At 44.1% G+C, this 24,659-nt stretch overlaps 2 protein-coding genes across 3 annotated transcripts in view; one reads left to right on the top strand and one right to left on the bottom strand.

Annotated features, from left to right (window-relative positions):
• The first annotated feature begins 1,038 nt into the window (after positions 1-1,038).
• On the top strand, positions 1,039-11,360 carry DEXI (Dexi homolog). 2 transcript variants are annotated; one of them, XM_062611809.1, is made up of 2 exons: positions 1,039-2,001; positions 10,715-11,360. In XM_062611809.1, exon 1 carries the CDS (start codon positions 1,472-1,474, stop codon positions 1,751-1,753), a length of 282 nt encoding a protein of 93 aa, XP_062467793.1. In that variant the 5' UTR covers positions 1,039-1,471; the 3' UTR covers positions 1,754-2,001; positions 10,715-11,360. The 2 variants fall into 2 exon arrangements, with proteins under 2 accessions (XP_062467793.1, XP_062467794.1); XM_062611810.1 differs by having other exon boundaries at positions 1,039-2,156.
• Positions 11,361-13,973: 2,613 nt separating this feature from the next.
• Positions 13,974-24,659, bottom strand: part of LOC134160127 (MHC class II transactivator-like) — a gene marked incomplete at its 5' end in the record, with an annotated part of 18,773 nt that continues 8,087 nt past the window's right edge. The window contains 10 exons of the mRNA XM_062611801.1: positions 13,974-14,633; positions 15,544-15,947; positions 17,483-17,579; positions 18,229-18,312; positions 18,784-18,867; positions 19,641-19,724; positions 20,065-20,157; positions 22,094-22,174; positions 23,509-23,580; positions 24,462-24,632. Coding sequence (XP_062467785.1) covers positions 17,507-17,579; positions 18,229-18,312; positions 18,784-18,867; positions 19,641-19,724; positions 20,065-20,157; positions 22,094-22,174; positions 23,509-23,580; positions 24,462-24,632 — 742 coding nt within the window. The remainder of the gene's footprint in view (positions 14,634-15,543; positions 15,948-17,482; positions 17,580-18,228; positions 18,313-18,783; positions 18,868-19,640; positions 19,725-20,064; positions 20,158-22,093; positions 22,175-23,508; positions 23,581-24,461; positions 24,633-24,659) is intronic.

The following is a 24,659-nucleotide window of genomic DNA, read 5'->3' as shown; positions in this document are numbered from 1 at the left end:
CAGCTCTGCGCGGACTGCAGGTCCCAGCAGGCATTGCGGCGCGGTAGATGCTCGTCACCCGGGCGGGAAGTGGTGAGAGCTCAGCTACAGCCGCGTCTTTCCTCGCTTGGCGGAGCCGGCGGTTCCCGCAGGTCACCCGCTCTCAGGGACACCCAGACTGGGGGAGGGCGTCCACCGGGGCCCGATACCCAGCTGCAAGGAAACGGGGAAGTCCCCGGGAAGCGCAGCGCTTCCTCCTTTCCTGTCGGGATTACAACAGAGCAGCGCCGCCGCGGATCTCCGGCGCCGTCAGGCTGTGAGGTGTTGGACGCGGTACCGTGTACCGCAGGTCACGTTTAGCCCGAGCAACACAATAGCGTTTCAGCGGGCCTTTGTGCCCCATAGGCACGGTGACCTGAGGTGAACGTGGCCCCAGGATTCACCGTACGGCCCCGGGACCCTGCGGGCAGCAGTGCTCTGGCCCATGCCGCCGTGGCAGAGCTGCGGGGCACGACGAGAAGCGGCTGCTGGGGCTGCTTTCGCCGAACTTCCTCCAGTAATGCTCGCATACTTTTGAACCAGCTTGAAAACAAACTTGATCGAAGTGGGACGAAGAGACCATTAATGACAGTCTTGGTCTGCCCTTACAATTATTACTTTAACTGGATAAATAAACCTAGTACAGCTGAGGAGTTTGTCAGCCACTGTCAAGATAGCCTTAAGGTTTAACCCTGCCTTCGGCAGCACGTAGGTACGGGTAAAGCCTTGATCAGCAAAGAAACGCCTCCACCGAGGCCCCCGGGACAGAACAGCTTCCAGGGGCACAGAAACACCCCAGATCTGCCCCCACCCTCCGGCTGCGGCAGGTGCGGGGAAGAAGGCGGGGGTCGAGGTACCGCACGACGCTTCCAACTCCCCAGACCGACGCGCCGGCCTCCGGGCAGGCGGAACGGGAGGCGGCGGTTCCCTAGAGGCCGTCAGCCCCGCCGCGGGCCGGTTTCGCCACGGAGAGTATGCGGCGCGGGTGAGCGGTCAGGCGGCAGCAGTGGGAGGTGAGGAGATGGGCGGGCAGGAGCACGTCCTGCCCCGCAGGCCGGGGCTGGCGGCTTGCTGAGGGCAGCATATGCTAAGCGGGAGCGAGCCTACGGGCAAAGTTTGCGGGCGGGCGGAGGAGGAGAGCCGCGGCGGGACTGCAGCAGCCGCGCTGGAGATGCCCCTGCGGAGCCTCCTGCCAGCGGTGGGGCTGCGGCAGCGGAGCTGAAGCCGCGCTGGCCACCCGCCTGCGGGGGCTCCTCTTCCTCCGGGGAAGGAGGGGGCCGACCGGGCGCTCTACGGCTGTGCCGCCTCAGCGGGGCTCGCCTCTTGCCCGGCTCCGGATCCAGCTCCGGCCCTTCTCCGTCATCGGGGCTGCGGAGTGCGGTCCTGCGCGCCCCGCTCCTCCTCCGGGCTGGCCGGGCAGGTCGGTGCCCGCGCCGGAGCCCCGCACGGCTGCATGCCCGCCGCGGTCTCGGCACGTCTGGATTCGCTGGAGTCCTGGGCCTTCCATGCACTGCTGGTGCTGCCCTATATGTTTTACGTGGGCTTATTCTTTGTCAACGTGCTGATCCTGTACTATGCTTTCCTGATGGAGTACATCGTTCTCAATGTAGGCATCGTCTTCCTGCCCGAGGATATGGACCACGCTCTGGTGGATCTGGGGGTGCTCTCTGACCCTGGCTCAGTGCTCTATGAGACGGACAGCGAGCTGGATGTCTTTGATGGGTACTTGGAGTGACGGCCCGGGGCGCTCCAAAGAGACTGACTGCTGGGTGACGCCGTCCGGCCCGGGACTGGGGCTGGGTGTCCCGGCATGGCCGCCCCTAGGGAACCGCCGCGGCCCCGCGATACCCTCGCTGCGGCTCGGCTCCTTCTGCAGCATCTTCCCTTACAGTTCCGCTTCCCCTCAGCCCCGGGGCAGGGGCGGGGGCCGGGACCCACTGCCGCCGGGCAGGGCCGCGGGCACGCCGAGGGCTCGCCGGGGAAGTAAGTCATTTACTCCATCTCGTTCCGGGCAGTGGGGCGCTCGGCCCGCCCAGTCCGCCATCGGGGCTGGGGGCAGCCCTTCCCGGGACGGCGGAAGACAAGGGCAGGGAGCGGGCCCTGCGCCGGGACACGCACCGCCGCAGCCGCCAACGCGGGTGAGCTCTGCGGACTGGGGCCAGGAGCCGAGGCCGGGGCTTGGCTGGCGCTCTGAAGGCAGGGGTCGGGCTGTCCCGTGCGCTGCCGCCACCCTTCCTCCGCCGCACCACTGTGCAGGGCCCGCTCCGTGTCCTCTGCGGCGCGGCGAGGTAATGTCTTTCTCTAAGGCCCGATATTCACAGTTGTGAGCCACTGCAGCTGTTACGCTCGGTGTTACCTTTACAGCTGGTAAAGAACTTTGCTGCTCCACTCTTGAAAGCAGCTCGGAACGTAACTGAACATCCAGGCTAATGTTTATTAAAATTCAGAGCCCATAATCGAAACAGAAAGACATCTCAATCAGGTGCTCTTTAAAACTCCGTCTTGGATAATAAGAAACCTACCCAGCTCCCAGTTCTTCTCATGATAATCCTGGCAGGAGGGTTTGCTTGATCAATTTATTGTTGTAGTTTTGAGTGATTCTAAAACTCTGGAAATGTTGTAAGGATTTAACATTTTAAAACACTGAAATGCAATTGGGAAGAAAATCACTATTTCTAGCTAGGACTTTCTGTGCCAAATGTATGTTCATGAAAACATTCACAGTTTGAATTAAAATGTGTTAGCAAATCTGCCAGTAGAGTTTCTAGCAAAATATTGCCTGTAAATTTGAAAACCAGATCAGGATACGTGTTTATTTTCTATTTGAAATTATGGAAATAGGAAATTCTGTTGCAAGGTTGCAAACATAACCTTGGTGAATATACTATACAAATACCATATACCTATCAAACAATTTTCATCTGACTTCTAATTAAAAAACAAAACCAGAAACCTAATACCAAAACCCAACAAACAAACCTTCCCTGCCCTTCATACAGATTAAAACTATCTCCTAAGTATTTCTATTCACATTCCATATAAAGCAACAATAGCTGATTTTGGTCAGTACTTCAGAGGGAAATGTGGAATTTTTTTGGTATTGGAGTAGCATTAATTGCACAAACAGCCGAGCAGAGTTTGGTCAAAAGCACACAAATGCTCTATATTCCAGGGAAGAAATTAATAAAAACCAATGGAACTTAAGCAAAATCTTTGATGCAAAAAATCCCTTTCTCCAAATCTTAATTACTCCAACACCATTCTAATGCAAGCATTCACATTTATTTTAAATTTTTTTGCTGACTAGGATTTGTCATGATGAGTTGCATCTAGTTTTCAGGAAGACCCAAGGAGAAAAACAGACATAATTTTCCTCAGTGGATTTTTCCTACTACATGAACACATAGTTTAGCAGAGCATAAGACCTGAACACAGTTCTGTTCAGTATAAATAGGTTTCTTAATTTTTTCCCTCATATTAATGGGATAAGCAGCTCTGCAAACTTCTTGATATTCTAACTATAAAACCGTATCACCTCTACATGGAGAAATCAAAGTGTTTACAAAGTTCAGGAGTTCTGGTTTATACCCACCTTGAGGTAGTGGAGCGTTGCACATGTCCCAGCTCCAGCACTGATCATTTAATTTGGAAGTGGTCATGTTAGTGGTGGTTGCCACTGAGAATTAAACCACAAATGCCTAAAGTTAGGTCAATTATTAGGGAGCAAAAAAATGCACTATTACTGTGCTTTGTCTATTTATATATTTAATGATATTTGTGTATACAGCAGCCAGGCCACAAACTGCGTAATTATATAGCTACCAGGCAAAGACTCAACATGTCACCACGAAAAGGAATTTGTGTTAATATCCTGGTTACAGGTTTCTTCATTGTTCCATGCCATTCCTCCTCACCAATATCCTAGGAAGGCAGGCAGAAGAGCACCCTAATTTGGAACTGTGTTTTCTGCTTTGGGAGCAGAAGGCAGACACTGAAAGAGAAGATTTAAACCCCTGTCATGCCCAGCCTGCAGTGCCCTAAGTTCTGTATTAAGTTCTGTACTGTACTGAGTGTCAACACAGGCTGCCCACCTGACCTCTTCACTTGGACCCAGATGTGCTGAGCATTCACAAGAAGTTGTGGGAAGAATGGGTCTCAGATGAGAATCTAACCAGCAGAGATGAGAAATCCATAGGCATATGCTTGGTGTTAAATATAAGAGGAGTGTTCTTCATGTGACTCACCAGTGATTACTGAGAACAGCTAAAAAGCTGTGATTAGCCTTAGCTGAAACCTTGCAGTGTGCTCCTTGCAATGATGCCTTGCACCCAGGAGGTGAGTGGCAGCATGACAGGAAGACAAAGGGGGGAAATCCCAAGAGGGGATTCAGCAAATGTGGATAGGCTAATTGTGATGTAAAAATAAGAGACTACATGGACCAGAAAAGTTCTGTTCTCTCTTGCAGCAAACCCCTCTCTTGAGCTGACAGAACTCAACAGAAGCAAAATTACGTCCAGGTTTCTGGGCATAACTGATGACAGAGATTGAAGGTAGAGGACTAAGCAGATGAAAGAAGCTTCCTGTCCTGTTCAGATGGAGAGACCCATCTGTGTGAACTGAGCAGAACTGAGCTTGCTCATGTCATCTACTGTTTTAGTGTGAGTGTGCCAGGTTCCCTATTATAAGTCCCCTGGAATAAGGTGATCCAACTGTTCTCCTTGAACTTTATTAAAATCAGATGTGACTCATCACAAAGTATTCTAATCAGAAATAAAATGAGCAAAAATAATCAGTAATGAAGACTGAATAGGAAATACTGGATTTATTTAATCTTACAGTACAAGCATTATCTATATTTTTCATCAATGTGATTTATGATAAGCATCTTCAGTGAGCAGAATTTAGAACTCAAAATCTTGTGACTCAGAACTTTTGCTGAATGCCAGCACCTAAGTCCTGAATCAAAGACATAGCTTTACTCACTAGCTCATCAATATAGTGCCAATCAGAAATGTAGCCTCAGTGTCTACAAGAGACAGCATGGCCTAGTGGAGACGGAAGTAAGCATGCTGGACTCCTTCCTGTGTCTGCTGCTGATGGCTGCTGTGAGCTTAACTTGTGCCTCTGATCCATCTCTCTGAAATGGAGGTGCCATGTGAAGGAACGAATCAGAAGAATGTTACCACTGGAAGTGACAGGATACACATAAGCGTGTCAGAATACACCTCCCGACTTCTTCCCTTTCAGACTGAGTCAGTCAGCTAGTTTATATGAGTTAGAGTAACAACAGGCTTAAGAGTAATAGCTGTGGTTTTTAGAACTGTTTTGAATTCTTCTTAAAGTTAATAGAAGTGCTCAAACACACCTGACAGCTCTGTTTTAAAGATACTTTTGTACTCTGACTCTCATTAACTGGAATTCCATCTTAGATGGAGAGAAGACAAAATCATTAACTAATAAACTGTCTATACAGACTCATTAATCACAGCCATGGACAGTCCTAAGGGATTTCCTACCAAATGCATTCATTTATGTAATGCAAAGAGAGGAGGCAGATTTTTTTTTTAAGTTTTCCAAAAGCTGTTGTTAGTAACATAAAATGAGGCATAGAATATAGAGACACATTCCCTTTAGGATAGAAATAGTTCAGGCCCGAGTATTTCATGTGTTAAAAGCCCCAGCCACAAGTAATTTTAAAGAAGGATAATTGAAAAATAATAATCTATGGTTCTTCCCTACAAAAAATGAAGCTTACTATAATCAACTTGCTTCAATAAGAGGCAATAGCCAGTTGCCAGTTTTAAGTTGCCGAAGGAATTAAGAAATGAATCTCTTTTAATTCTTCATGTTTGTTTCCTCTGAAGGAGTGACACTGTAGTTCAGCTAGCAAACGGCAATCCTAAAATAGAAGAAAAGAGCAATCTAGAGACACTTAGTTTGTGTATTTGGCCAGTCCAACTCTTGGCATTTGACCCTTTGTAATGATTCTAGTTTATATAGAATACAATTGTCTCAGAAAATTAAATAGGACACAGAAATGGCCAAGTTTTTCCAGTTCTTCAAGAAAATTGTCAAACTGTCTTTTTCCAGCTGAAGTTTAGTACTTTGGCTACAAACCTGGGGGAAGAAGTTAGCTAAATAGTTTGAATAATGCTTTCTGAGAACAGAAACATGTTTCTAATATATGTGATAAGGGTATAGACTAATAGCAGCCATATATGAAAGATAACAATATAATGGGAAATTACGAAGTGCACTGAGAGATCCGTGGCAGGTACAAGCTCTAGTGCAGTGAATGCAGTGAACTCCAGCAGGAAGCCAGGAAACAGCAAGCAATGTCAGGGTGTGAAACACAGCCACAGTGTTTCCTTTGGTCCAGGCTCAGTTGTGAAGAGCAGTAACTTCACAGACAATTAACAAAAATACCATGAGTGATTTTCTTCTTCTAATGCTGGAGTTAGGCTAGAATCATAGAATCATAGAATCGTTAGGGTTGGAAAGGACCTTAAGATCATCTAGTTCCAACCCCCCTGCCGTGGGCAGGGACACCTTACGCTAACTCGTATCACCCAAGGCCTCATCCAGCCTGGCCTTGAACAGCACCAGGGATGGAGCATTCACAACCTCCCTGGGCAGCCTATTCCAGTGCCTCACGACCCTAACAGGAAAGAATTTCTTCCTTATATCCAATCTAAACTTCCCCTGTTTAAGTTTTAACCCGTTACCCCTTGCCCTGTTACTACAGTCCCTAAGGAAGAGTCCCTCCCCAGCATCCCTGTAGGCCCCCCTTCAGATACTGGAAGGCTGCTATGAGGTCTCCACGCAGCCTTCTCTTCTCCAGGCTGAACAGCCCCAACTTTCTCAGCCTGTCTTCATACGGGAGGTGCTCCAGTCCCCTGATCATCCTTGTGGCCCTTCTCTGGACTGGTTCCAACAGTTCCATGTCCTTTTTATGTTGAGGACACCAGAACTGTACACAATACTCCAGGTGAGGTCTCACAAGAGCAGAGCAGAGGGGCAGGATCACCTCCTTCAACCTGCTGGTCACGCTCCTTTTGATGCAGCCCAGGATACGGTTGGCTTTCTGGGCTGCAAGCACACAGTGAAGCCGGCTCATGTTCATTTTCTCATCAACCAACACCCCCAAGTCCTTCTCCGCAGGGCTGCTCTGAATCTCTTCTTTGCCCAACCTGTAGCTGTGCCTGGGATTGCTCCCACCCAGGTGTAGGACCTTGCACTTGTCATGGTTAAACTTCATGAGGTTGGCATCAGCCCACCTCACAAGTGTGTCAAGGTCCCTCTGGATGGCATTCCTTCCCTCCAGCGTATCAACCGAACCACACTGCTTGGTGTCATCGGCAAACTTGCTGAGGGCGCACTCAATCCCACTGTCCATGTCACCAACAAAGATGTTAAACAAGACCGGTCCCAACACCGATCCCTGAGGGACACCACTCGTTACTGGTCTCCAGCTGGACATTGAGCCATTGACCACAACTCTTTGCGTGCGGCCATCCAGCCAGTTCTTTATCCCCCAAGTGGTCCATCCATCAAATTGATGTCTCTCCAATTTAGAGACAAGGATGTCGTGTGGGATAGTGTGGAATGCTTTGCACAAGTCCAGGTAGATGACATCAACTGCTCTACCCCTGTCCATCAGTTCTGTAGCCCCATCATGGAAGGCCACCAAATTGGTCAGGCAGGATTTCCCCTCAGTGAAGCCATGCTGGCTGTCACCAAGCACCTTGTTGATTTTCATGTGCCTTAGCATGCCTTCCAGGAGAATCTGCTCCAAGATTTTGCCAGGCACAGAGGTGAGACTGACTGGTCTGTAATTCCCCGAGTCATCCATTTTCCCCTTCTTGAAAATGGGGGTTATATTTCCCTTTTTTCAGTCGTCAGGAACCCTACCATTAAATACAGCAGTCTTTTAGTCTACTAGAAGACCATAGTTTGGAGATTTTAAAAATACTTGCTGCCTTTTCATTTCCCAGTGTTTTTTTAAATTCTTTTAAAAAATAGACTTACGTGAAACTTGAAGACTTTTAATCAGCTGACTTGAAAGGCAAAATTGAATATCCTGGTCAATTGTATCATTCACACCCCATTTAATATCTGCCACTACAAATTACAATCTTAGACTAGCAGCCCTAAAGCAATATTTGAAATACAGCAGTTTTTGAAACTTCCATTAAAAAGCTTTATACTTTAATTTGGAGGCCCACTATGTTTTGCAATGTTATTTTTAAGCCAGCCAAAAATTAGATTTACAATGCAGAATAGTAACAATTCCCCTCAACTGCCTGCTGTAGATAAGAGTTTTTAAATCAACTTGGAAAGCAATCTGATAAACACCAAATGAGTAACCTGTTCAGCTGCTGTTCCCCCTTCTCTTGTTCTTAATGTGAGAGACAGGATTTTGAGCACATGATTACTGTTAGCAGAGTGCTGTAGCTGATAGACATTTTGCAGAAATACCTCACTGAACACAAAAGCGCTTGTTTCTGGCCTAGCATCTACAGAAAGCAACACACAGGAACATAGAGAATGTCAGGATGAGTCAGACCACTCTCAGCCAGCGCTGTGTTCCGCCACTGACAGCAGCAGAGGATGCTCTCCAGGAGAGCGCATGATCCTGACCAAAATCTGCAGCCTGTTCTCTTTGTACTTCTCAGAATCCACAATGGTGGAATGGGGGATGTTAGAGGGCACATTGCTGCCCAGCCCTTTTGCAAATGTTTCCTGAACCTGCCACCTTTTGCCCACTGCATTTTATGAAATCCTTCAGAGTTCCTTGCTGTCAGTGCAGCATCTGAATACCTGAAGGAGCCTATTTTCTGCAGTCTCGAAGGAAGATTTCTCCATTCTCTCACTTCTCTGGGTCACTAATAGTGATGTTGAATAAAAGCTGGTCCCTGGTACAGCTGCTACCGACTTCTTTCCTCCCAAGCTTTACTCTCCACCTCCAATCTTTCAGTCTGCTTTCAATCCGTAGGAGTCACTCTTTCAGTCTGCTTTCCCCCAGTACTGTGTCAACCTGTTCGCTTTTGGCTCCCTTTAACGCTCTTGTTCACGATGCCTCATTCCTCAGTCTCTTCATGCTCATGCAAAACGTGACCATCACATTTCATTCTTCATTCAGACTTCTTGTAGACTCTGTTATACGCTCTGTACCCAAAATGGTGGCAGCTCTGCTGCCTCAGGACCCCTTGTTCCAGACACCCTGGCATACGATCTGCTGAGCCTCTGCTCCAGGCACAGCAGGAGAACAGGAGGAAGACTGTGTTGTGCCATCAGCCCAGCAAGAGCCTTTTCACAGAGCTACAGATCTGTTAGCAGGTCTGTTACTGCTTTACTACAAACTCTCTTCCATTATACAACCAGATTAGCTCCCTTCCCATGCAGGGTCCCCTGCCTTCCCACACTGTGCAGGAGGCCTGTCATACCTACAGAGTGGAAGGAGGGAAGAACTGTCCTTCAAAGACACACAGTGCAGATGATCTCCTGAGCTGCAGGCAGCCTAGGGACCTGCTCTTGGTCTTCTTTACCTCAACTCTTCTTCAGCACAGGTTCATCCCCAGGTAACCATCCGTTCTCAGAGCCACAGCATTCTATGTTATGTTGATTACTCATCTGTAAGATCACAATACCAATCCAGGGGTAGAGGAAGATAGATTTAGATTAGACATTAGGAAGAAGTCCTTCCCTGTGAGGGTGCTGAGGTGCTGGCACAGGGTTTCCAGAAAAGCTGGGGCTGCCCCATCCCTGACAGTGTGCAAGGAGAGGTTGGATGGGGCTTGGAGCAACCTGGTTTAGTGGAAGGTGTCCCTGCCTGTAGCAGGGGGCTGGAACTGAATGAGCTTTAAGGTGTCTTCCAACCCAAACCATCCTATCATTCTGTGATTCAAATGGATACAGTCACTAGTGCCCAGCACTTTTGTAATCCGCAGCTGTAGTTCTACTTAAAGAAGGCTTCTCAGGCCTTGTGTTTACCTCTGATGATAGTAAAAAAATCGCCTCTTAATAGCCACCAGATACTTTGACCCAGTCAAGGCAAATTATGTAAACTGGGATAAAGCAATTATAACAGGCATTGATTCTTGTCAGTAAGACCAAGAATTTACATGTTATTTAACTGTAACTACTTACCAGTGGCTCCAAAATGCGTTGAACAAAGTGACTCTAAAGAAGAGAAAGTGATCAAAATCAGACAGTGTCAAACATAGGCAATATTTAACTAACACAATTACACAAATAATAACAGTCTTAATAAACAGTATCTGGCTGAGAAAATGTAGCCAGTTCAAAAATCAGTTTTGATAGGACTGATTTATCATACCTAGCATGAATTAGGCTGTCCCACTGTATGTCACAGCTGGTTGTAATCTCTTAAAAGCAGCCCTTATAATTGATTTGATGGCCTGTGTTTGACAGCTAACATCTTCATGCCTCTGTTAAAATTGCAGTAAAGACTAGTGTGCCCTCTCATGAACAGAAACTGTTACTTTGATTTCTCTGAAATGTGATTCTCACAGAATTATTATCCGTATTCACAGGAGGTTTTTGTTGTGGTGGATTTTGTTGTTTTGTTTAAGAAGTCAACAGCATGGTACTGTATCTAACCTACACACTGACTTCCCTGTTCATTTTTAAGTATAGAGAGTTACTCTGCATTTATGTGTTTTCTTTTAAACAGATTCATTGAACACCTGAAATGAATTATGACCAGGTACATGGATCAAGTCATGGAAATAAATTATACTCTGAAATGTGGAGATGAAAAGAAGGACAAGGGGACAAGAAGAGTTGTCATCAGACCTTGTCAGTGGTGACTTTTCTCCATGGTCATTGCCTCTTGAGTGTGCAGTAACCACAGTGATTCATGCACCATACTTGGCTTCATAGGTAATTCTGGAATGGACTGTATGAACAAATAATGTAAGCTATGTTCTATTATAACAGAAAATCAAGATGTTACTCAGAGTCGAAAAACTTTTGAATAAATACCATGTTACCCAGACACGCTCTAGATACTGCTTAAGCAAGTGTTACAATCACACACTGAAACTCTACCAGCCACTAGTTCAAAGACAGTGCTTTCTCAGGGGACAATCAGCAGGAGTGACTGCAGGGAGTGCTTGTTCAGGGCAGCATTACGGCAAGAACTGTGCTAGTAAGATATTAAATTGTGAGTTTTGACATAGATCAGAGAGTTAATTTTATATAAGTAGATGAATTCGTTATCTAACACGAGATACTTTGCAGATTGTTTAAGCTCATGTTCCTATGTACAGATGTGAAAGCAATACAATAAAGACTGACCTTTTCCATGAAAAAGTTAAGCAGTCATGTGTTGGAGTTATTATTTTTCAGTTTGATCAGAAACTAACAGAAATACACTTTCCAGGAAAAGTACTTGCAAATAGCTCCAGGTTGTTGAGATGGCCAGTGTGTAGGTAATCCTTCTCAGGAGCAAGTGTTTAAATCAGACCTCAGTTCTGATTTTCATAATTGCAGTTGGTAAGCCAAGTCAATGCATCAAGAACATTTCAGATAAAGCAGAAACAAAAACATTTCCCTGAAGTCTGCATTATGTCTGTCCTGTGCAGTCTGTGTCTCTACCATCTGCTCCCAGCTCAGGCTTTCAGATCCAGACATGGTATCATGAGTCTCTTGACAGCCAGTATGAGGGAACAAGGGGGTGATGGTTCAGATCCCTCTTGAGGCAATGACAAAGAAACTTGCATATCAAAATCTTTTTTCCTGATATTCTCAGTTTGTTACACTCAAATGGCATTTTTTAACTCCTACTGCAGTAGAAATTAGCTCCCAGTCCCCATAATTCTGTGCTCCAAATGCAATTTCCAGCTGCTCCTGCAAGAGGTGAATCACTGTCATTGAACTGAGTAGCTTTTCTCCAAGAGGATAGGTCCCATTAGAAACAGTTTGGGGTCTTAAAACACTGCCAAGTGCTTTGTTCCATACCATCCCTGTCCTGCAATTCCTGGTTGAAGTCACTTAGGGGACTTACATGAAGTCACATATAAGATGACACTTATATGTCATATTCTGACATGTAAAGATACATTTAGGGAACTGACACCACCCCCAAATGCAGATCAATCAATTAGTAAACTCTCGGAAAAAAAATCATCCCTTTCAGTTATCACTGTCTCTTGTTTCGTAGCGTGGAATAGGTTATATATTAAATATTCTGGTTTTTGAGTTGGGCTAATGTTTTTGTAATGCTATCTGAATATAAAAATGCATGGCTCTTAGATGTATTCATAGCCATAAATTCTGTTAAATGAAATTTCTCTAGTTTAGTTTGCTCTGGTTCACATTTCATTCATTTGAGTTTCATTTTGATTTCATTATTCTATCCTCCTCAGTTCTTAATTAGAATCATACAATCATAGAATCGTTAGGGTTGGAAAGGACCTTAAGATCATCTAGTTCCAACCCCCCTGACATGGGCAGGGACACCTTACGCTAACTCGTATCACCCAAGGCCTCATCCAGCCTGGTCTTGAACAGCACCAGGGATGGAGCATTCACAACCTCCCTGGGCAGCCTATTCCAGTGCCTCACCACCCTAACAGGAAAGAATTTCCTTCTTATATCCAACCTAAACTTCCCCTGTTTAACTTTTAACCTGTTACCCCTTGTCCTGTCACTACAGTCCCTAATGAAGAGTTCCTCTCCAGCATCCCTATAGCCCCCCTTCAGATACTGGAAGGCTGCTATGAGGTCTCCACGTAGCCTTCTCTTCTCCAGGCTGAACAGCCCCAAATTCCTCAGCCTGTCTTCATACGGAGGTGCTCCAGTCCGCTCATCATCCTTGTGGCCCTTCTCTGGACTTGTTCCAACAGTTCCATGTCCTTTTTATGTTGAGGACACCAGAACTGTACACAATACTCCAGGTGAGGTCTCACAAGAGCAGAGTAGAGGGGCAGGATCACCTCCTTTGACCTGCCAGTCACGCTCCTTTTGATGCAGCCCAGGATACAGTTGGCTTTCTGGGCTGCAAGCACACACTGGCAGCTCATGTTCATTTTCTCATCAACCAACATCCCCAAGTCCTTCTCCGCAGGGCTGCTCTGAATCTCTTCTCTGCCCAACCTTTAGCTGTGCCTGGGATTGCTCCCACCCAGGTGTAGGACCTTGCACTTGTCATGGTTAAACTTCATGAGGTTGGCATCAGCCCACCTCACAAGTGTGTCAAGGTCCCTCTGGATGGCATTCCTTCCCTCCAGCGTATCAACTGAACCACACAGCTTGGTGTCATCTGCAAACTTGCTGAGGGCACACTCAATCCCACTGTCCATGTCACCAACAAAGATGTTGAACAAGACCGGTCCCAACACCGATCCCTGAGGGACGCCACTCGTTACTGGTCTCCAGCCGGACATTGAGCCATTGACCACAACTCTTTGCGTGCGGCCATCCAGCCAGTTCTTTATCCACCGAGTGGTCCATCCATCAAATTGATGTCTCTCCAATTTAGAGACAAGGATGTCATGTGGGACAGTGTCGAACGCTTTGCACAAGTCCAGGTAGATGACATCAACTGCGCTACCCCTGTCCATCAGTTCTGTAGCCCCATCATAGAAGGCCACCAAATTGGTGAGGCAGGATTTCCCCTCAGTGAAGCCATGCTGGCTGTCACCAAGCACCTTGTTGATTTTCATGTGCCTTAGCATGCCTTCCAGGAGAATCTGCTCCAAGATTTTGCCAGGCACAGAGGTGAGACTGACTGGTCTGTAATTCCCCGAGTCATCCATTTTCCCCTTCTTGAAAATGGGGGTTATATTTCCCTTTTTCCAGTCATCGGGAACTTCACCTGACTGCTATGATTTCTCAAATATGATGGCCAGCGGCTTCGCAACTTCATTTGCCAGCTCCTTCAGGACCCGGGGATGGATCTCATCAGGACCCATGGACTTGTGCAGCATTATAACCAACATGATTTGATCAGTCCAGACAAGGTCCTGTTACATTCAGCTGCCTGTGTAATATTTAGCACATCCTCAGATCAAGTCACAGTGGAGGGCAGCTCTAGCACACATGCCTAAAAGTGCATTTTGTCATCCAAAGCTTAGTTAAGCCAAGACAAAGGCTCACAGATCTGCACAGCTGGAGTGCTGCAGGCTGACGGGAGCATCACACAAGATTTGGCTCAAACTATCTCCCATTCAAGCAGCTGAAAGAGGGGAGTGTAAATGAGGTTTTTTCCATGACTCTGGCTAGAGAGAAGAACCATGCAGAAAGGTAAGAAAAATACCACTTTCTAGTTACAGTTATATTCTCCATAGAGTTTTTCCACCTTGCTTTCATACTATTCCTTCACATCCTATGGCTGGTTCTCTGCACACCTTTGATTAACAGTAAACAAAGCAGACCTTCCTTCCTTCTTTAATTTGTTCACCCTTCATTCCTGCTGTCAAGATTCTGGAGGACACTGAAACTTTAGCAGAGAAGTATAATTTGCCAGAAAGAACATACAGATTGTGGTTTAAATTGGAGACTTTTTAAAAACCGAGTAACAGTATTTGAGAGGTTAGTTGAGAGACTCCATTTTCCATATATCCTTGGGTCAGTATTGTCAGTGCTTCCTGGAAGAGATCTCAAGAAGGCTGTTGAGCTAACCATGCAGTAGAGACATCCCACCCCAATTTGTGGCATATCAAATATTCCTAGCTTTGGTCTGTGGAGTGTATCTGGACAGGGAGCCAGTATGCTATTCCTGACGACGCTCTCTGTACAATTCTAAGTTCTCTCCATGTTCATGGAGCTGAAATAAAAGACACAAGGAGACAATTGGTTTGCTGTCGCAGTCAGCAGGGCCAGTATTTGGCCCATGTAAGATTGAGACCAGCAGCACACACACATGATAATGCTTTAGAATACATTATTGGCTGTCATTGCCTTGTTATTCATAGCTCTGTGAAAGACAGGCCACATAAACCCCACACAGTAGTGATTGCACTGCGAAGTATAAAATGAATGCTTGTACATTTATGCTGTCACGTACAAGTGAGAAACTAAATCCAAATCCAGTCATATGAATTTAAAGCTCTCATTTGAGACAGAGTAAACACCTTTGAAGATTCTCATCACTTTGAGGATTTTTGTGCAATAAACTGAACCTATGTGCATGCATTTGGACTTCTGTGATAATGTCAGAAAAATCCTTAATGTACTTCAAGTTTTAATCCCTTTCTTCTCTTTACTAATAACTCCCCCTCCCCCTGAATCTTTTAAAGGAATTCTGTAACAAGAGAGTGATAGAAAATATTTTTCTATCCCTTAAGAGAGCATTGGTGATTAGCATCAAAAAAAGAGCCACTTTGAGATTCTCATGGATAATCTTGCAATGCCAGTCTGTTTTCTAAGACTGATCATTTCTGTTTATGCTCCTGACACTAATGCTTCAAATCAGTCCAGACAGACAAGTGAAATCTGCAGCATGGAGCTTTGGAAGTCCAAAATCAAACCAAATTTGATTGTAGTTACCAGTCGCACCAGAAAACACCTAGATTTGATCTGTGACTGCTTCAGATGTTGCAGGTCCAGCAGCTTGCAGTCTATTCTTTGATGAATCAATGATGAAAATTTATTCTGTAATATCCTGGTGATTGCTGGTCACTTTTAATGGTGATCACAAGCTCCAGATGCTCTTTTCGACTTTGAAATGTGATGTTGCTTAACTTTTCATCACTTCAGTAGAAACACAACTGGGTCTTTGAGTAGCATTTTAAATGACCTTTAAAAAATTTTAACTCCATCATTTACCCACTTCAAGCATCACTCAGAAGCTTGAATGTGGCCTTTTTCATCTTGCCACCATCATGAAAATCAGCCACCAATTCATAAAGCAGCAAGAAGACGGGAACATACAGAGGACACCTTCCCCTCTGCTTTGTTACCTGTGAAATGATTAAAACAGAGTATAAGGAATATGCCCATCAGCTTATACACGATGAACATCACCAAAACCATATATTTTATATGCTCTGAAAACAGACAACAGTGACTGGTAGATACTGGATGTTTCAAGTCTGGGAGAGAGCATCCAGACTTCCTGCTATTACTTGTCCTCAGTGCTAATGAAGAAGAGTGTTTCCTCATATACTCAGATACTAAAGTGTATCTGAGTGCTAAAGGCACATGCTGCAAACATGAAAGAACAGCAGTGGAGAGAGATGCAAGGGGTTGTTCATGCAGAACTGTGTTAAACACATCTTTTGCTTGGTGTGAAAGTTCATCAGTATCCAAGAACCGACTTTCACAGGACAGAGCTCTCTACCACTGACTGCCATTGCTCTGTGTCCAGAGGAGAACCAAGGTCACTTGAGAGCTGACCCACATGTTCAGACATTTAGCGCGTGCTCTCCTTGAATGACTGACACAGGAGGTTAGAGAAAGCTTTGCTTTTGTAAGGTTTTCTGACAGTGTTCGTATACCTAGTGTGTTCTGTGTGTAGCTGTAGTTATTCAATAAGACAGAGTTAGCTATACTGTAGGCTATTAAGGATCCCTACAATTTTTCACTCCTGCTGTATGAGGCTAGTCTGTGAAGCTGGCGTGGCACCTGAGTCTTCCACACCCCATAGCCTCATCAGTGCCATATATACAGCCCAGTCTACATCCGGTGATAAGTGTACTGAGAGCAGAGTCATGCAAAAGCTTGGCTCACTGCATAGTTTAGGGAGAAACTGCCAACTGCAGCAATGCCAGGACCATGCAAAACACAGCTGAAGCAGCTGGTGATCACTCTGCAATGTGTTTTTTGCCATCTGAAAGAAAGCTGGAGGGCACCTTATGTCTGGCTTGATTCTGGCTCCTCATTCTTCACTGCAAACATTTCACTGTTCCATTGTGCGTAGTTTTAAGAGCAAGAGGAAGCACATAGCAGAAAATTACCAGAAATAGCAGAAACCCACACAAACCAGGCTGAGAACAAGACATGCAGGAACTAGTCGTTTGCTCCGAGTACAGTATAGGCCCAGCTTCACAGTGAGACAAGCAGCTATTGGGGATTTTGTACTAAACAAAAGTGAAAGAACTTACTAAAATCCAACACAAAACAATCTCTAAGAAGTACAGAACTCATCTATTAAACATGACAAGTACACAGGAATACATAATTTTCAGCAACAGAAAAGAGAAGGTAAGCAGGCCAGCTGCCAGATACTCAACAGGCCTGAACTAGGAGTTTTAGAAGTCCATTCTTGGTGATGCAGCTCTTGCAATCTGCTAGTGCTTGTGCCAGCAAAATGGGAGTCTGCAAGGTGAGTGGGGACAAATGGACCTGATGTGATGTTGATCTGTACCACTCTAGGGCAGCATCTCTTTACTCAGCCATGTATACGTCGATGCTATTACTGTTCCTGCTGCCAGTGAGACCACAATCAACAGCTGCCACAGAATCAAATCTTTTTGTCTCAGGGAGCCAGGATTACCTTTATCATCTGATCATCTGGAATCTACACACTGATCCTAGAGTCCAGCTGCCGAAGGCGTTCAAGAACTCCATAGGGAATGGTGGGATTCCATATCCTGTAAGGGCAAATTCAGAAAGGAAAGAGATTTTAAGAAGAATAATTTGCTTCAGGCTTTTTTGGTGGTTTTGGTATATTTGTGTTTGGATTTTTTTTTTAATATGTTTTGTCGTTAAGTTGCCTGTTTCTTTTGAATATCATTCTATAGAAGTATTAAAGCTATGGAACAAATGAAAATGCATTTTAATTTAGAAGAAAGCAGTTCACTCCTCCAAAACCTGGCTCACTCTAGTTACAGGACACACTACAGTCCTGTCTCCATAACTGTTCTTCAGCTTACTATCAAACTCCCTTCCTCTGACTGTGTACTGGCAGCTTCAGTCTATTTAACCTCTAATGACGGCTGCTCATTCAAATACAAGTCCTGCAGCACAGAGTAGCTCACACACTCTGGGAGGGTAGAAGATAACAAAAAGAGGCTCAATGTAAACTATGGTTAAAGCAGAACAAGTTTGCTTGCCCGGGGTGATAGGAATTAATGCAGCTGAAGCCACAGACGTTTTTAACATGTCTTTAACTGCTTTTGTATCTTGATGTCTTTTTTTGTGCCTCTTATAAAACTGACAAATGCAGAACACAGCTTTAGCATGAATTCTAACCAAATAGACAGAATGAAGACAGAGCAAACAGCGTATCAAGAAACTTACACCAATTTCTTTATATGGGGACATTTTCCCAGGCTGTCAGTCAGCTGCTGGGCTCCAGCACCAGTTATTTTGTTATACTGGACTCTGAGGAAAAATCCAAATTTGTTAAGGCAGATCACAACATATAGTGGTGTAATCATTCAAAATAAAAAATACCATATGGGCTTATCTGCAGATAAGGGGAAAAGGGAAAAGAAAAATACCAAAAGAGATCCTTGAATCAAAAAATCTCTAACAAAATGCTCAAAAGGTCAAACAGGAACTTTATTCAGTTAGTTCATCTGAGGGATTCCTTATTCTGTGTACCCAAGGTCCTTCTCCGACTCCCCATGATCCTATTCTCCCATCTTAAGCCAGATTTTTTTTTCATTTTTTTATCCTTAATCCTTTCTAACCACTATCTGGACTCTGCATAAGTACATTTTTCCCTGTGAAATTTTCCTAAAGTCTTCTTCCTCAATTTCTGATTCCTTTACCCTGAGCACAGAAGATTTGAATGTTCGTTACCCAAGCAAGTAAACTTCCCTGGGCCATCTCAAAGGATTTCATACTCACTCTAGTACTCTCAAAGATGCCATTGCAGGAAGAACTTTGGCAAGATTTTCTGCTCCGAAATCACAAATGCTGTTGTTGTATAAGCTGCAGAAAAACAAAGTGGTACAGTCACAACTGAATAATGGGTAATGTAAACAGATTATATATTAGATCAAGGAATTTCAGATATGGTTGGTACATTTTAACTTCCAATTTATCCTTATCTAATTGCAGTTAGTTTAAAACAGCTTTCTGTATCAAGTAAGGCAAATGGTGACATCCTTCTTCAGCTAGCACAGCTACAGCAAAATCAAGTCTAGATTCCTAATGAATAATGGGACATTTCTGTCTACATTAGATCAAATTAAAGATCTGCAAGAAAATGAAGCTCAAATATCTGGGGTACAGCATTCAGAAAAATTACATGTGAGCATATATTCCAGAATTGCACACCACAGTTTCTTGCATTCCTTACTGAGATGCTTCACTCAGGCCTATGCCAGATATTTTAATGAAGTGGGATGAACCATGGGTCTCATATCAGCAAACACACACCACCTTATTGCTGGCTTAGGGCTTAGTAAGCTCCACATAAGCTTGCAGCAGGTCATGGCCTTGGGTGCACATTTGTACATAAGTGGGTATTACTGATTGGATTTAAAAATCAGAACAGTCCTCATTATATTCCTGATATATCCTTCCATATGTCTATGCTTGGTTATACATCCCTCTCCTCTCCTTTCTAAAGGCTCTATGCAAGAATGAAGTCAAAAACTTGGCTGCTGCACAGTGTACCTAATTGCTTTACATTCAGCAATTTCTGGCAGAGATAGTGAGGTATACTGTATAAAACAACTGAACACGACACAACTACTTACCTTAGTGTCTTTAATGAAGACAGGGAAGGAAGAGCTGTAGCTAGCTTCTCAGCACCCACATCAGTTATCTTATTCTGTGATAAGCTACAGTAGGTGAGAACACTGTTAGTTGAGCACATTTTATTCTGATTTATTACAATGTGGAGACAATTGTTTTTTTATGTCTTTTTATGTATAATTTGGACAGTCTGTTTAGACCAAATGCAGGGGAAACAATAAATAACAGCCCTTGAAGGGAAACGGGGAATTGCCATAGGATTAACCTATTTGTTAACGAATGTAGATTAAGTATGTCCATAGACTCATTGGTCTTCCATCCCCATGGGTTAGTTGTGCCCATAATTGTTAACACACAGTCCCTTAAGGCTCTAGGTTTAATCTATTTCTTTTCAAAATTTCCCAGATTTGTTAACCTTGCACTTACTTTAATGTTTCCAGTGATGTCAGGGTTGGAAAGACTTCAGATAGACTCTTTGCTCCTTCATCTCCTATGCCATTTTCACTCAGAGCATCAAGGCTGGGTGATGACAAAGAGAGAATCAGCTTCCCTTTTAATCTAATTTTTTGTGGTTTATTCACCTCAGAGACCACTCTATCTAGCTTGAGAAGCTCCTTCTCTGCAGTAGCCTCAATCAGCAAGAAGCATCACACAGATTACTGCTTCCCTAATAAACAGCTTTCTGCTTCCCAAATTTACAGCCTAATATTTATTTCTTTTTTACTAGTTGAATGGCTTGACCCATTTCCTTTGATATGCAAGGTTATTTAAATGGTTACAAAATAGCTGTGTTCCAGCTATGCTGAAATAAGGTTTCCTGTGCACGCAAAAATATAGAAGTGAAAATCCAGCAGACGCCTAACCAGCTCCTTCTCCAGATAGGGAGTATTAGAAGTGAAGTTCTTCCTCATTCAGGTATGGAGATGGAAAGAGTTTTGCAGTCACAATTTTAGATACTGGATCCCCTCTAGTATGACAGGTAATGCTGAGATACATCAGACTTATTCCAGTTTTCGAGATTTATTGTTTTCCCAGAATATCATGGAAACGCTAGATACAGTACAGATAAATGGTCCATGAGCTGAGCCAGTAAGGCCAAAGGCCCTCTCAAAACCCAGTAATCTTCCCATGAGAAGACAGCAGAATGTTGACTATTGTTGCTACCATTGTTTCTAGCCTAAACCAGCTTAAAATTCAGAGATAGCTGGTTTGTCATGGATACAAGACAATGAAGAGTAACTGGAATTCTTAAAATTCTATTTGTAATACGGCTCCTGGTAAAGGAAGGGACAAAGGAAGATATATGGGCAGAACCAAAGCAGATAGATACTGGCTGAGTATGTTTTTTTTAAACCTTTCATAAGAATCCAATCCACACAGTTCAATCTCTTACAAGTTCCACCAGACATTCAGGATGTTTGTTGACACTGGAAGGTGAACAGCACTGGCACAAATACTGAAATTACCCCCTAAATTTAACACTGCTTCTGGTTCCAGAGACAGCCTGTTCTCTCCTGTGGCAGACACGACTGTGAGTCCCTCAGAAACCTCACCAGGAGGGAGCCTGAGGCTCAGGCATACAATGGAGCTTGAATGAAGAAGTAATATGCAGGCAGTGTGGTGGCAGGAGGGGAGAGCACCCAGTGGGACTCTGTAGAAGACCTTTCCCACAAGGTTTTAACCACTGAGAAACACACAGGAAAGTGACTGAAAGGGTAAGGGAGGATGAAGAGTGCTAGCTTTTAGTCTGCTGCTGTATTCTCTGAATGTTTTTATGTTTGTTCAAAGCAAGTAGTCTTCTTGGCTCCCCCATCGTCACGGGTTGCTGAGGAGCAACATTAGCAAATGTCATCTTGTCGTGGTTTAAACCCTAGCCAGACCGCTTGTTCACTCACTCCCAGTGAGTGGTGCTGGGCTGGAAGCAATCAAGGCCCCCTGCCCCGGGGGCTCTCCCCTTCCCCGCTCCCAGAGGGATGGGGAGGAGAATGGAAAGAATGCAACTCCCATGGGTTGAGACAAGAACAGTCTCAATGTACAACACAAATCACCACCGCTACCACCAACAACAGCAATGATAAGAGAAAATAACAAGGGAAGAGAATACAACACCACCCACCGAGAAACGAGTCTGACCCAGAAGACCCCGTGTCCTTCTGGGTAACTCCAAGTTACCCCCCACCGGGCATGACGTGCTGTGGTATGGAATACCTCTTTGGCTAGCTTGGGTCAGGTGTCCTGTCTCTGCTTCCTCCCAGATTCCCCTCCTCCCTGGCAGAGCATGAGCCTTACAAAGTCCTTGGTCAGGGTAAACATCACTTAGCAGCAGCTGAAAACATTGGTGTTATCAGCAGTGTTCCCAGGCTGAAAGCCAAAACACAGCGCTGCACCAGCTACCAAGAAGCAGAAAAATTGACTGCTACTGCTAAACCCAGGACGCATCTTTAGCGTTACTCACTCTAAATACTGAAGTGATGGAAATGCTGCAAGAATTTCCACAAGTTTTAAGAATCCCTGAAGGCCACATACTGGACCCAGCCTGCAACAAAAGAAATACAGACACGCAGCAGCTTTTTCACATGCTCAGAAACAGCAGACGTTATGAATTTTTCAGTTCTTCCCCTGCAGCCCCAAATGCAAGCCAGTTTACATTCTTCTGAAACAGCCATGCCCTACCATCTGCAGCAAAGATTTCTGCTTCAAAGCCTCCAGATGAGAACCCCACAAGGCTGAGATCAGACAGAACAGAGCTGTTTGCACAGAAGCAGCAGAGCATGCATTTGCCACTTTTTTTTTTACTCTTTGTGAGACTCATCTCACCTGGTTTAGATTCCTGTATTTTTGATCTTTTTTTTATTTTTCCAGGTTTTTTTTTTCTTTTTTTTTAAGTATTATAATCTTAATAATCCAGATGAAACAAATCTCTCTCTACCCCCCCCTCACAACTGTTGGCAATTCAGACTAACTTAAGATCAACATTTTACTGCAGCTTAAAGCTCCAAGCATTTGTCCCTCCAACATTAACCTCTTATTTGGAGTTTCCTTGGTATCAGAACAAGTTCAGCCTAGTTAAAGGATTGGAATTTTAACAAAAAAAAAAAAATTAAAATAAATGGAAGGTAGGCGAGGAAACAGGAAGGGAAAGCAGCATGAAATCAGAAGTGAGGCCAAGCATACCCTCTAGACTGGGTCAGATGTGAAGAGCAGGAAACAGATGAAAACCTGATGAGAGTATGCCATTGCACTGGTGCCATTTCTGCCCAAACTAATTCACACACTATGGTAGGGAATTTTAAGCAGTAGAACAGCCTTGGAAGCTGCTTACAGTTTGTAGGGAAGAAGAAATGTTACTACACCTCATATTTAAAATCAGTGTTTCCAAGTCAATCTTCCTTCTTCCGGGAAAATGGTGATAAATGTTTTATTTGGGAGGGATTCTCTGACCTTATTCTCTTATGGCCTAAGCTCTGATAGGGCAGAAATTACATCAGAAGACTCAGATAAAAATGTTGAGCAGTTCTGGGGAAAAGAAAGATATTTCCCAGGTAGCTGGATCACAAGCAAGATACTTTATACCCTATGGCACAAGATCTACACCTGGTGATAAGGAGCTATCTTGTAGTGAAAATCAAACAAAATAGATCAAAACATGTTAACCTGTACCATGGCAGGAGCCAGAAATTACGTTTTGTGAGTTTGGGCCATAACTTAATCTATATAGTTGAGAAAAGCAAAATAGCAATAAATGGGGTTTACTTAATACTTTACCATAAACTAATTGTATATCAGTTCAATGACTGTAGCCAATATCCATAATTCTTCTGAGTCTTAAATGCAATCATCTATCAATCAACAGAGAGGTGTATTACTTACGCAAATTCTAGTTTCCTGAGGTTTTTGATGGCAGGAATTTCATAGCTGCTGCAACCACATGCATCTTGCACACTAAAAATATCACAGTAGAACCAGAGCATGATAAATATCTTAGCAACCAAAACAGCACTTTACATATAAATTCATAGTAAACTTTTACAAGAAATAAACCACTGTTGCATTAACTGAGGAACCAGAAATTTCAGAATAACTCCTGCTCCAACCTTTCTTCATTCAATTCATTCCAATTTTCAGATTGAAATGAATTTCAAATGACCACACCTTTTGTAGTGCAGTCATTTGCTCTTTTTTCCAACAGAATTTAAAACCACATTCTTCTAAATCAAGTGTCTTCCGTCAAACATAAAACTTGCATGTATTTTAATCAAAATATTCTGCCCATGTTAAAATGGAAGTCCACATTTCTGTTTAAAAAACAACCAAAATACTTTCTTTATGCATGCTATTAATTGCAACCAATCCCCATGCAACATCATGAACAGGGATGAAACACAAGCTTTCACATAACACAAGCTTTTACCTCCTGAGCTAAAGGGCCAACTCAGGTCATTTTTGACTGGTGCAAAACAAGCCTTCATTTAAGGCCCTGGTGCTACAGGGGACAAAAATCTGTTAGCCCAAGTTGTGTGAGTGAAAGCAATTGGAAGATAGCAGTATACTCAGAGATTAAAAAGTAATCTGAAGAAAAAAATGACAGCCAGCTTTTTTTATTGGCAGTTTTGATAAATGTTCTGCATGGTGCTGTCATTGCTTCTCCCTGCCCTGACAACCACCGCATATCGGGGTAGGAGAACACCCTGAGATGGTACAAGAGCTTGTACTGACTTAGTCACTTCTCCTTTGGACAAGTGGAGGACTCTGCTTTTTCAGCACTGTCAGTAAACCCCCATTTTCTTAAATCACTAGTATATTAAGGTCATAAATGAGCCTACCAATTGATCATCTTCTGTATATCCACAAGGTCTGAAAGGTCACTGATGTCCTTCATTGTCTTTGCCTTAAAGGGATCAAGAACAAATTTCTCTGTTGATGCTCTCAGCAGTTCACAGTCTTTTTCCTGTTCTAAAGACTTCCAGAGCCTGACTGTGTCACTGAGGGAGGCCCTGTGAAGTGAAATCAACAGATAGGAT

The sequence above is a fragment of the Pezoporus occidentalis genome, unplaced genomic scaffold (genome assembly GCF_034315485.1).
Source record: "Pezoporus occidentalis ecotype Australia unplaced genomic scaffold, CSIRO_AGI_Poc_V1 ctg158, whole genome shotgun sequence".
In the NCBI taxonomy this organism is placed as follows: Eukaryota; Metazoa; Chordata; class Aves; order Psittaciformes; family Psittacidae; genus Pezoporus; species Pezoporus occidentalis.
The sequence above is the reverse complement of the archived record's forward strand: the minus strand, read 5'-3'. Positions and strand labels throughout refer to the sequence as shown.

Bases quoted from the DNA above. Each gene is read 5' to 3' on its own strand.
- DEXI (XM_062611809.1), top strand. From the start codon at position 1,472: ATGCCCGCCGCGGTCTCGGCACGTCTGGATTCGCTGGAGTCCTGGGCC.